Source organism: Erpetoichthys calabaricus, chromosome 10 (genome assembly GCF_900747795.2).
Source record: "Erpetoichthys calabaricus chromosome 10, fErpCal1.3, whole genome shotgun sequence".
Classification (NCBI taxonomy): Eukaryota; Metazoa; Chordata; class Cladistia; order Polypteriformes; family Polypteridae; genus Erpetoichthys; species Erpetoichthys calabaricus.
The window spans coordinates 131,037,092-131,051,133 of record NC_041403.2 but is presented as its reverse complement, the minus strand read 5'-3'; the positions used below and the strand labels follow the sequence as shown (position 1 = coordinate 131,051,133).

At 40.6% G+C, this 14,042-nt stretch overlaps 1 protein-coding gene across 3 annotated transcripts in view; it reads left to right on the top strand.

Annotated features, from left to right (window-relative positions):
- Positions 1-14,042, top strand: part of nfatc2a (nuclear factor of activated T cells 2a) — a 318,663-nt gene that overhangs the window by 199,178 nt on the left and 105,443 nt on the right. For all 3 annotated transcript variants that reach the window (XM_028811906.2, XM_028811905.2, XM_051932996.1), the window contains exon 7: positions 10,376-10,431. In XM_028811906.2, coding sequence (XP_028667739.1) covers positions 10,376-10,431 — 56 coding nt within the window. The remainder of the gene's footprint in view (positions 1-10,375; positions 10,432-14,042) is intronic.

The following is a 14,042-nucleotide window of genomic DNA, read 5'->3' as shown; positions in this document are numbered from 1 at the left end:
TTTTAACAATATTTTCATCTAGTTGTTTAATTAATCCATTATTTACTAATTAGTGGGTCTGACGCTAAAGTAGTTGCAGCCTTTGATTATTCATTGTTGTTTGCCTGGGTGTCTGCTCTGCTCATTTTCAGTTGTCATTAATAAGATACAACGAAGGGGGAAAACTGCACAGAGAAAGGGCAAAATATAATGAAATCAGCAAAAGAGAGTTAAGCATTTAAATCTGTAGCAAAAGCAGAAATATTTCTAAATGTCTTACACATGTAAAAAGCATGCTGCTGTGCTTTTCTGAATGTAGAATAAGAGAAAAAAACATACCAGCTAATTAAACGAGATCAGTGTCATCAGGTGTTGTGACTAATGATGAATCTGGTTGGAACAAAAACCTGCAGCAACAGTGGGTCCCCAGGACCGCGTTTGGGAAGCACTGACATAGACATCTGGTAAAACGACAATAACATGTAATATACCTACAACCTTAAAATACAAACTTCGTGACATTGCCGTGCTTGAGGAAGCAGTGGGTTGGCAGCTATGCAGGCATGTTTACTGACGGACAGGCATGGATTTTACAAGTAGCATACATTAAGTCAAAAGAGAAAAGCCACGGCAAGTTGCACGAACAACAGTACATCTGTGATAACCACACCTTAGTGCGCCTGTGCCAGTTCAGAAGAGACAGTGAATTCCATGGGGCCCAGATATCTTAATAGCAGCTGACCTACATAATGGGCAGATGCATTTCAAATGTTTTCCATGTTTTCCTTGTGTGTTGAGTCATTATGCAGCTCTTCGTCCAACATTCTGGTACAAGAGTAACCAACCTATCCTTGAAATTGGGATACACGGCCACCATGTCAACAGTGCCGCTTGAGTTAAAAAATGTTTTGTGCACACGTGCGCTTCTCTAAGTCTGACATCATTTTCGTTGTGCTTCCCTCACGCACAGCCTGGACACGTCCAAGAGGGAACCTCAGACATACCGACACATATGTTGATAGCAGATCTGATTAGCAATAAAGAATGGCCTTTTGCATCTGTTACAATATAATTAAGGTTTTAATGAATTAATTCGCCACTGGCAAACTAATTAGAAATTATAATTGCCAAAGCCTATTTTTGGTTGAATTTGCGACCATTTTAGTCGCAGTCTGGAGCCGTGCTTAAGATAAACTGATCTTTCAGATTTTATTTGTTCTGAATGTCTCATGAGCTCATAAGTGCAACAGTTAACAGTGTGTATGATGCTAAGCTTCTATTTTAGTCCGGTTTTCCTGGTGATAATGACAACATGCTAAACTGGACAGATGAGGCCTCTGTATCTATAAGAATAGTTTTCATCTCCTCCTGGGATATTCCCAAACATTCCTAGGCCAGCAGAGACATGCATTTTATTTAAAACGTCATGAGTCTGCCACGAGTCATCTCCCAGTAGTCCATGGCAGGTACACCCCTGTAGGAATGCCAGTTTCAGCTACATACCTATACCACAGCTGGTGGTTGTTGATGTGAAGAAGGAGCTGTTCTTTTCTAAGGTCCTTAAACATAGCTGAGTCTCTGACCTTATGAGGCAGAGTGAGCTTAGTAAAACTTTACTGCTTCTTTCAGTCATTTACTTGACACTCACAACCTCATTATTTAACTCACTACCTAGAACTTGCAACTACACGTGAGCAGTGGAATGTAAAATAGTTTGGAAATTGAAGACTTCATCTAATGACATGGCTTCTACTACAATACCACTGTTTGGTATAGTGTCCTAAAAACTGTCACTGCCATTCTGTTACACTGGTCAATCTCAAAAACACATCTATTCTCACTCATGAGTGATGCTGTTAAATACTTGAACTCCTTTAATTAGGGAGACCCCACAAATTACCCCTGACCTCTGTACATGTAAGAGCAAATCAGGCTTTTCCCGGATAAAAACAAGACTTCAGATTTAAATTGACAAATGTCCTTATCAACTACATCACACACAGCTGAAGACTGTTTAAGTATATACCAGATATCTCAGTAATGTGGCTAAGAGCTACCAAGTAGTGTTGTAGACAATAGGATTTTGGGGACTTTCAAAACTAGACTTGACGTAATTTTAGAAGAATAAAGTGGATAGGACTGGTGAGCTGTCTTGGGCTGAATGGCTTATTCTCGTCAAGATTATTCTTATGTTCTAAAGAGGACAAGTAAATTCCCCAAACAGCATATCTCCATTCACATCCTGTCCGTGAAAGTCATGAACATTAGAGAGGACATGTGCCCTGGTTGGTGTCCCGAACACTCATTAAATGTACTCTATTGAAGGTCAGGTATGCAAATTCTTACTCCACAAATACAGAGATCGAATGTTAGGCCAAAATAGACAAGGAAACACATTCTTTTTTAGAAAGTTTCATATGATTAAGAGGTAATACACTTTTTTTTATTTCTGCTAAGTACATGCAGACCTTATTTAAAAACTTAAGTTACCCTCTTTCACATATAGTATCTGTGCATGGACAAAGAGTTGGCCCAGTATTTCACAGGCAGGAACAAGTAACAAGTTTTCCTTATAAGTCTTTGTTCTAGAACTCAGACATGCTTCTCAGGGAGGCTGGACCATGGGATTCTTTGGTAATTGGAACACACTCTCATATTCTTATTTTTAAAAATTGAGTCACCACCATAGTTGGTGAGTCTTCATATATGATCCTGGTATGCCAGACATCACTAAGGAAGCAATGTTAATAAAGACACCTCCATAAACCCCAGTTCTTTCAACATTTCCTGTTGTAACTTGTCCACCCCATGGTCTTGGCAATATGGACCTTTTCTGATCATTGCAATGATTTTGGTCAAAAAGACTGACCCTGCCTCAAGTACACATACCCATTGGTTTCGTGAGTCATCCTAGAGTCTGCCTTAATATCTAGGAGGATGCACAAAATCGTTCTCTATTGCTTAATCAGTTTCTTTCAGGTTTGTATGCCCCAGTAACTCTTAGAGTTATGTTATTAGGAGTAAAGTGTAACTGATATGTAATTTATGGGAAAATGGCCTGGAGAGGGGAACCAGACAAAAAGTGATCAGTTCAATTCAGTTTATTATCCTATTGCTCTCTTCGCTGAGTGCAGGCACAGAACACTATCACAGGCATAATAAATTGACAAACTTTACATATTACATAATGCGTGGTTTTGGTTATTCGTGAGTTGGCCATGACTAATTAAATGATAATTTTTGTGGAGCTTGGTGAAAATAGCAGAAACCCGCAGATGACAAGTGAGGCAAAAACAAAAGTTTGTGTTTTTTTAAATGGTGACTCAGTTGTTTTTGCTAGCTGTCTCATCTGTCAATTGTGGTATCTCCTTCCTAGTTTGTAACCACTAGTCATGTCTGACTTATTCTCTTAGTTCAAGGTGGACAGTTTGTAGTGCCTAAATTATGAAGAAAACCTGACAAAGCAGAAGTTACACAACAACCCTTAGATTCTCCATTGTATTATGCTGTACTTGCACTCTCAATCAAGCATCACCCAACATCCCCCAACAGAAGCACACAATTCTTCCTTTTATATTACAGTAGACAGAAGTAGCATGTGGCGTTGCCCTAGTAAGTAATGCTAAGCTCTTATCATTGTGTTTGATATACTGGCTTCAGTCTGTTCAAATGTTTAATTTCCTCTGAGCTAACAGGTGGCATTGGTGTACAAACAGTAGCACACAAAACAAAAGAAAAAAATCAAAACAATTGGGATCCCTAGGGTGAAAATCCTATGTTCCAAATTAGTCTGTCCTGTCTGTATGGTCCTAGAGAGCAACTAAACAAGGTTTGGTCCAGAATGGTCTATGACACGTGAGTCACTGTCTTGCATCCCCAAACAAGAGGCTGAGTCTCAGTACTTTAGCAAAACTAGCATTATTCAACTTGAAACAGGAGCAGCAGGGTTATTATTTATTGAAGTTGGAGCTACCACTCTCCTATACACAGACACAGCAAATGGGCATAGTCGGGGCCAGGTCAGAGGCCAAGTTGAACAGTTCCCTGCATTTATAATGTTCCTTGCATCACCCATCGGCGACAGGCGTGTATAGCGCGATCTCAATCGGCTCATAGTTTTTTCTGCGCCACTATGCTGCGCTGCACTGCAAATCTGTGGTTGCTTAGGCAACATTGGGGGGGGGGGGGGGTCCTAAAAGAGTTCAGAAACCTCACGGGTGAAATCTTTGCTGAAGAACTGTCATCTTGCACTGAAAAAATGAGAAACATCTAACTTAACTTTTAATTGCAAACAAGTTAATTCAAAGAAACGCAAAGCCCTCATCAAGAAATAAATATTTTTAATAAAACACATGTACCACAATTGTTGGCACCCCTGCATTTAATACTTTATATCACCTCCCTTTGCCAATATAACAGCACAGAGTCTTCTCTTCTAACCTTCTATAAAGTCGGAGAATACAGAGCATGGCATCTGAAACCATTCTTCTTTACATAATCTCTCCAGATCATCCAGGGTCCTTGTCCCTCTCCTATATACTCTTCTGTTCAGCTCACTCCACAGGTTTTCAGTAGGGTTCAGATAAAGGGACTGAGATGGCCATGGCAGAACTTTGATTTTGTGGTCAGTTAACAATTGCAGGGTTGATTTGGACATGTGTTTCGGATCATTATCCTGCTGGAAGATCCAGTGATTACCTAGTTTTAGTTTCCTGGCAGAGGCAGCCAGGTTTTGATTTAAAATCTCCTGATATTTAATGGAATCCTAATAATGTTTCTAGGGCCTTTGGAGGATAAACAGCCCCACAACATCATAGAACATCCACCATATTTCACACTTGGGACAAGGATCTTTTCATTATAGCCATCCTTCTTTTTACATCAAACCCACTTTGCGTGTTTTTTGCCAAAAAGTTCAATTTTTGTTTCATCTGAACATAGAACACGGTTCCAGTCAAAGTTGTAGTAACGTTTTACAAACTCCAGTCGCTTATGTTTGTGGATAACTGACAGAAAAGGCTACTTTCTGGGAAACCTTCCAAATAATTAGTTGACATGGAGATGCCATCTTATGGTGGTTCTGGAGACTTGATAATCCCAGCATTTTACTTTTTCTTGCAATTCCCTTACAGTGATCCTTGGAGATATTATTGCCTCTCTTACCATCCTTCTCACTGTACATCGGGGTAAAATAAACTTGGGCCCTCTTCCAGGCAAGTTTGTCACAGTTCCAGTTGATGACCACTTTTTTTATTATTGTCCTAACTGTAGTAATGGGCATTTTCAAGTGAGTTGCTATTTTTTTTATAACCATTCCCTGAGTTATGAAGGGCAACACACTTCTCCTTCATTTGGATTGAGTGTTCTCTTTTCTTTGTCATGATGATGGTTGGCTAAGTAAACTTGTTTCTTTTTTCCTCACTTTTGTGTACCAGTTAATCAGGAAGTCATTGATTTCAGCTAGAAGGTTCCTATGCACTACAATCAATTTAACAATGTCCAATTTAAATGGGAAACATGCTTAAGTTACATTGTTTCACATTAATTTCCAAGGGTGCAAACAATTGTGGCATATGTGTTTTTGTTAAAAATATTTATTTCTTGATGAGGGCTTTGTGTTTCTTTGAATGAACTTGTTTCAGTTAAAAGTCAGGTGTTTTTCATTTTTCAGTGCAAGATAACCGTTCCTCAGCAAACAGTTATTTTTCACTAACCCTTCTTACTAATTTTTACAAGGGCTGCCAATATTAGTAGAGGGCATGGTATATATATATTTATACATATACTAACCGTGCCCCGTGGCTCCGCCTGCATTGGAAGTAAAACTGGACAGCGAGGAGGGCCCTGCCTGGCTCCCTTTCCCCTCAGCCTGCAGCCTGTGTCTCGGATTAGCGCGAATATATCGCTCTTGCAAGCGAACTATGATTCTAAGTCGCAAAATCAACCGGAATGTTCAAGCAAATTATACTATAGAAAACAACCCAATCTAAATCTGTTAAGTAGTTCTCTCATGAAAAGCAGACAGGCATACAGACAGACAGACATTGGATTTTATATATATAGAGATATTAGTATTTAATGCTTGTTATTTTGAGACCATATACATTCAAATGTCTTCCACCCCCAACCTCCACAAATGTGAAAGGGTGATCAATATTTGGATTTTTGGATTTTGTTGCAGTTTATTGTCTCTAATTCAAAGTGTTGTGTTTCCTGTATTTTTTTATTTAGTATTTTATACTGATATTACCGATATTTGAGCATAGGAAAGGCACTATGTAAGGAAATTGAATTATTGTTATTGTTATTATTATTATTACTTTTATTGAATAAAGTGGTCCTTATGAAAAGAAACATCACATTAGAACAACCCACTGTTAACCTATAAAATTGGGCCAACAGAAGCACCTATGAAAAGTATATACACATAGATTATACCATGATAAATACCGTAAGCATGATCATTTTTAATTATATAGTGATATACATTTTTGGCCATACCACACACCCCTTCAGTCTCCACTCAGTAACCCGTAATGACAAAGTGTAAACCATTTTTCAGAAAGGTTTGTACATTTGTTAAAAATCAGAAACAGAAATCTCTCATTCACAAGTATTCAGACCCATAATTCAGTACTTAGTAGGAGTCATTTGAGAAGAATTAGAACTTTGAGTCTTCTTGGGTGAGTCTCTACAATCACTGCACACCTGGATTTGGGAAGTTTATCCCATTTGTCCTGGAGTATTCACTCACGCTTCATCGATCTGTAAACTACCATCTTCTGGTGTCTTCATAGATGTTCTACAGAGTTTGTCTGGGCTTTGGCTAGGCCACTCAAGAACAGTCAGAGATTTGTGCCAAGCCACTCCAAAGTTGTCTTGGCTATATGTTCTGAGCCATTGTCATGCTGAATGGTGAACTCTCTCCCACATCATAAGCTTTGTGCACTCTGGATCAGGTTTTCTTGAAGGACATATCTGGTTTTTGTCTGCATTCGTCCTTCCCTCAATTCTGACCAGTCTCCCTGCCACTGAGAAGCACCCGTATAATGTGATGCCGCCATCACCATGCTTTACCGTAGAGATGGCATTAGGAAGTTCATGAGCAGTGCCTGTTCTGTTACTTAGTTTGGGCGAACCACCAACTCTAGGACGAGTTCTGTTGGTTCCAACCTTCATACATTTCACAATTATTGAGACACATATGGTCTTGGGAACCCTCAGAGCTTTAGAAATGTTTTTATACCCTTGCCGTCACCACAATTTTATTGCAGAGGTTTACGGAGAGTTCCTGGGACTTCATAGCTTGGTGTTTATTCTGTCCTACATTGTGAATTATGGGAGGTTATATACACTGTACACAGGTGGATGCCTTTCTAAACTATGTTCAATCAATTCCTTTTCTAGACACATCTCCAGGATAATTAAAGCAAATAAGATGCATCTGACCACAATGTGTAGTGCAACAACAAAGGGTCTGAATACTTCTTTAAATGACAAATTTCAGTTTTTTGTTTTTAAGAGATTTGTAAACCTTTCTGAAAAATATGTTCACTTTGTTAAGGGTTATTGAGGGTAGATTGATGGGCAAAAATAGCAAATATATCCATTTAAAATTAGACCTACAACTTAAGTGTGCCGAAAGTGAAGAGTTCTGAGTTCTTATATAGGTCCTGCAGGTTTTCATTCCAACCAGTTTTTTAATTACAAGCCAGGCATAGCAAATATTGAAACTTGGTGTTTATTCATATGACTTGATAGTGTTTTCATTCTTCCAAGGCAAATCTTTATCACATTGTAGATTTTTCATTTTCTGAGAACATTATCCAAATGTTTTATGGTCCAGAACACATTTGTATCTCTTTGTCATATCCTTCTCTCTTGTTTATTTCAAACATTGTATTAACACAGAGTTTTTTTTATTCCTAATCTTTCAACTCCTGTCAGGTGTCATCATCAGAGGAAAATGATTAGACATACAGAAATCCTAAGTAATATATAGAAAATAAGGAAAGGAGGGTAGTTGGATGGGGGGTATTAATGAGGCAGGGTTTGGAGTGTATTGGTCATAAAGTCTTATTTGTTATGTGCATGTTCTTCTTTTCAAGCCTGCATATGCTGGGTTCATGTCCAAATGTTTGTTAATGGCGCTTTCATTGAATATCTATGATTCTGTCAGTTCTCTGGCACTTTTAATATTAGCCTTGAATTTTATTTGCACTGAGTCACATTTAAATGTGTGTCTGGTTGAAATTGTATGTGCATAAATCAGAGACTGCGGGTCCTGCCTTCTGACAACTTTGCAATTTTCCTGTATACGTGTTGTGAGTGTTTTTGATTTTTGTTCTACGTGTACAGCTATGCACAGGTTTATGCACAGGTTTAAATGGAAGCACATTAGCTGGAGAATTGCTGGTTCCTTTGTCTTTTCAACCTCATTATTAGCTGATGGCTGGTTAAAAAACATTCATCATTTAAAACCTTAATGTTGCTGTTTAAAATTAAAACAGGTAATTAAGGGTTCTGAATTATAATAGAGACATTAACTAATTTGAAGCCCGGAAAAATATGCTGCTTTAGTAGTAAATAAATGGATTCTAATTAAAAATTTGGTTAAAGCAAAAACCTGTAGCCACTGTTAACCACCAGGACTGGAGCTGAGTAACCCTGGCCTAGATTGCTTAAGCATGCATATCATGGAAGCAGCCTTTGCTTTAAATACAACTGTTAATAAGTTTGCATGAGGAGTCCAAATAGTTAATTAAGTTCTAGATACTTAGCAGTAAAATATTATATGACCAATCATCTATAATTATATACAATTTACAGTTGAGCAACCATGGTACTGTATATTCATGGGAAACAATACATATAGTTCCCTCTATTTTATAGATTGTCTGCACGGGGAAGGTCAAAAAAATAAGCTGACACAGAAGTAATTAATCTCTTATATATATTTCTTTTCTGGTTTGTCCTGCTTCCACTTCAAAACCAGTCCCGTCCACAAACAGCCGACACGGCATTTCTCGATTCCTATTCATTGTCTTCCACGTCATTCACTATACTGGCCTGCTGGGAGTAATACATCCAACAAGTACTCGAGGTGCTGCCACAACGGTAAAGTAGCTTTACCACCCTTGCAGGAGCCACCTGTGTCTTTACAACAGCTTCTTACACAGCAAACATCAGAAGCTAAAAATTATCGTGGACACAATCGAGAATACAACCCTTCTCTAGCGTTTGCTTCCATGGGTGCACAGATAACTCAACCTCCTGGCCACGGACCATACTGTTTTAAAATACACGGGCAAATTTATCACCAAATCTCTCCACTATACGCTAACACTTCTACCTCTCCAGGATATGGACAGTTGTATGTTTTTGACACAGCACAAGCTACTAAAGTCCGCCTACAAAATAAAGCAAATTCTGCATGCAGCGAAAATGTACTTCTCCAGCTAGATTCTATGCTCAGAACCATCAACCCCTTCGCTAAATCATACAAACACATGCATAAAATCGCTCAGTCCAATCCAACAGCATCTGTACAAATGGTTTTCAAGGAAACCCCTAGGCAGGATTTACAACGATACAATGTCCTGACATGTCACACTGATGTTGCAGCGATTTTCGTTGGAGAAGATGGCGAAACGCCTGCCGAAAGGGACATTTGCATCTATCCCATAGGCAACTCCTGTAAACAGATTTCCACGCTCAATATGAATTGCGATCCTATGGTTTACCCACTTTTATTCCCTTATGGAGACATTGGCTGGCACAAAGATTTACAAATAAGGCTTACTCAATGCCAATTTTACGCGTACAGATTAGCAATGAGGAATACATTTAGTATTTTGCACTCCAGTGGCAAACTATTCCAACAGTACGTTGTAGATGCGTATGTTAAAACAGAGGGCATGTGTCTCAACTATCTCAGATTACATCAACAAGATCTGCGCGTCGAACTATCAGACGCACTGGAAGCAAACGCTGAAAATATCAATGTTCGTGTAGGCAAAATGATCATTTTAACCTCCACATTTCCAGTACGTAAATTCGGAAAGCCTGATTTATTTATCACTTTCACATGTAATCCTGTTTGGCCGGAAATTCTGTATGTACACTGCATCTTTCAAGAAGTATTTATTTCTTCTTGATTTCTGAATTCCTTTCTCACCGTTTTCCGTTCCTATTCTTACACCACCGTATGCTACGGCGGGCGTCGGCTAGTAAATCAATAAAATCATTGTTAATTATTTAAAATTATTCATATCTTAAACACATTTAATATCACATTTTAATTAAACTAACATTATATGCTGGGTATAGAAAACTATTTTTGCACTGTTTAATCCCATACAGTGCTTAACAATAAACCTTTTTATTTTTTTAACAGATGGGCAGCAAATCTGGGACATAGAAGCAACTGTGGACAAGGACAAGAGTCAACCTGTGAGTAAGCAAAACATGTCCATCCATTCTCTGAATCTGCATCATTGAATACAAGACTGAAGGGAATGAGAACCTATACCTACAACATCAGAAACAAGGCAGAATACTACTCTCGATTGGATCATATTCTATGACACATTCCCATGCACACCGAAACCTACTGTATTTATATTGGTCCAATTTAGAGTCACCGGAATTACAGTTAACCTAATATGTCCAATATGTATCTGGCATGTTGGAGGAAACCAATGAACAGGGCAAACTACACACAGAATAGTCCGGGCATTGAACTGGCTGCATGAAGTATCTTCTGTACCTGATTATTGATATTAAATGCTATCTTTCAAGTTTATATTAGTATACTTTTTAAAAGGAGTTGTCCATATATTAAATGATCAAATTATGTATATACAGTAGTTTAGGAATTGATAAATGCTGGTTTATTTTTAAATTACCATACACCAGGATTTAATAGCTATATTCCTAAAGTTCTACTGTACCTCCAGTACCTTTGAACCTACTCATACCTTCAGTGCTATTTATCTTCTCTGGCTAATATCTAAATCTTCATTACTTATTCTGTTACAAGTATAAAATGCAATTGATGAAAGATAAACAGCCATAATATTTTGCTAATAGTTTTGTTTCTATATGTAATGTATTCATGTGTAAAGCCTCTATAAAAGTCTGTTTTAATGCTGTGTGTGATTTTCATTAGCAAGGCAAAATGTGGAAGTCAGTTGTCGTGCAATTTTGGGAGTGAGAGGAATGTATCCCAACAAACAAATACAGTCCAGGACACAATGATTAAATATGGCTCAGTTAAACAGCAGGCAGAATGACAGAGAAATGCAACACCCCACGTACAACAACAAAACAACTTTTTTCTCCTTTTGCCCTCTTCCTTCCTTTTAACCTCCTTTGACCACCTTTGACCCCAGCAGCCCCTGAAAGGACTGCTGGGAGATGCAGTTCTTATTTAGTAGCACTGCTACAATCCCCACCCCCAGGCCATGGTGTACGGCCGAACCAAGGCTTGAGATTAGAGATGTTAACAGTGTCTATTTTCTTAGTCCCTGGCAATCCCCATTCCACTGCGTAGGTCACTGGTCCCTTCTTTTGGACAACCGTAGCCTGGCCAAACCACTTAGGAGCCAGTTTAGCCATGAATTTCTCAGAGGCTTTGGAGAGGGGATGAGTCCTGATCCAGACTCTTTCCCCAACCGAGAATTGCACAGGCTTATGTCTCCAGTTGTATGATTGAGATTGTCTGGTCTGGGACCTCACCATCCTCTCCTTTACCCGTTGTGTGATTTGTTGTATAGTCTGCAAGTGATTATGTAGTGATGAGTCTGGTTTAGGTGGGTTGTGCTCGATTATCCTTTCTAGTGGACCATTTATCTGTCTGCCTAAAGCTAACAATGTCACTTTGTCCAATCCTGATGGTGGTCTCCGATGAAGGATGCTATCATTCACCTGCTCAGTGCGATTAGATTGGGGATGGTATGCTGTTGTTTTCATGTGAACCACCCCCCATTGTTTCCACAATTCTTCGGCTTCTGAGCTGGTAAACTGCGGGCCCTGATCTGTGATGATGGTCTTCGGCACCCCCCATCGGGTAAATATCTCATCCTTCAGGGTGGAACATATCTTCTTGGCGCTGGCATTAGCCAAAGGGAATAGCTCCACCCATCGAGTAAAATAGTTCACAACCACCATCAGGTAGGTCTCCCAGCCCTTACTAGCAGGAAATGGTCCCATTAGGTCCACGCCTAGGCTTTCCCCCGGGGTAGTGATGGTTACTGGTTGAAGCTGTCCTGAGGGTAGACCAGATGGGGTTTTGTATTGCTGACAGGTGGTACAAGTCTGGACATGGGACCAGACGTCTTTGCGTATCGTCGGCCACCATGTCACCTCCAAGATTTTAAACAGTGTCTTAGAACGTCCAAGGTGACCACCAATCGGGCTGTCATGGTAATACTGTAGGAATTTGGGCACATATGTCTCGGGCACTACCAAATGATAATGGTAACCCCGATCTTTTGTTGGAACACAGCAATAGAGTGCCCCTTGAAGTTCCCTATAATGTATGTGGTCAGGCCTCCCCCCTGGACCCTCTCTTAACCCCTGCAATACAGGACTGGCTGCTTGAGATTGAACGATTTCCTGCATGTTCAGGGGAAGATTAGGCCAAGGGTTAGAGACCGATACCGCACATACCACTGGTGCGGGCTCGTAAACCCGTGATAAGGCATCGGGCACAACATTAGCACAGCCCTTCCGATAGCACACCCTGAACGTGAACTGTTGGAGGCACAATACCCACCTTGTTAGCCTAGACGTGGTCTTCGGGCAATTGAATGCCCAGGTCAGAGCCTTATGGTCCGTGTAGACTTCAAATGATGTTTCCTCCAGGAAGTGATGCCACTTTTCCCACGGCCCACACGACAGCGAGGCATTCCTTCTCGGTGGTGGAATAATTATACTCGGTGCCTTTTAGTGACCATGAAGCATAGGCCACCACTCTTTCCTCTCCTTGACTAGTTTGCAAGAGAACGGCGCCGAGCCTGAGATCACTTGCGTCAGTGTGGACCTGAAAGGTTAATGAAGGATCAGGCTGTGCCAGGACTGGAGGCAATATCAGGGCCTGTTTGAGTCTTTCAAAAGAGTCCTGGCACGTTGGTGACCATTCCCAAGGGGATCCCTTCCTCAGCAGCTGGAACAAAGGGACAGCAATGTCTGCAAACCCATGCACAAATTTGTGGAACCACCCAGCCATCCCCAGGAAACGCTGGAGGCTTTTTACCTCCTGGGGCGCTGGGTAGTCCAAGATGGACTTAATTTTCTTTGGGTCCACCCGGACCCCGTCTGCTGACACCACATGGCCGAGGAAGTTCAGATGGTCTTGCCGAAATCTACACTTCTTGTGGTTGAGGGTCAGATGAGCCTTATGCAGTCGCTGGAAGATGTGGTCGAGGTCCTTTAGATGTTGTTGGACAGATGGGGAGAATACAATGATGTCATCGATATAAACAAAACAGGTCTTCTCAATGAGTCCCCGGAGGACTTGCTCTATTAGCCGTTGGAATGATGCCCCAGCATTTTTAAGTCCAAAGGGCATCACCCGAAACTGGAACAACCCCTCCGGGGTGATGACGGCGGTTTTCTCCATGCTGCTTTTCCCCATCCTCACCTGCCAATACCCGGACTTCAAATCTAGGGAGCTGAATACTGCTACCCCATGCAAAGACTCCAAGATGTCATGAATGAGTGGCATGGGGTAAGCATCATCCAAGGTCTTCTTGTTCAGCTCCCGATAGTCCACACAGGTCTCGTCGGCCTTCTGAACGAGCACCATAGGGCTAGCCCATGGCGAGGTGGAAGGCTCGATGACCCCCTCCTCCAACATCTGGTCAACCCACTTCTTGATTATTCCTCTTTTCAGAGGTGACACTCTGTAGGCTCGGTGCCAAACTGGGACAGGGTCGACTGTGTGAATGTGATGACACACCACTTCAGTCCGACCCAATTTGTCCATCCACACAGAGTGCCACCTCTTAAGCAGTGGCTGAACGAGCTCTGGCTGTTCAAAAACAGCCTTATCTACTGGG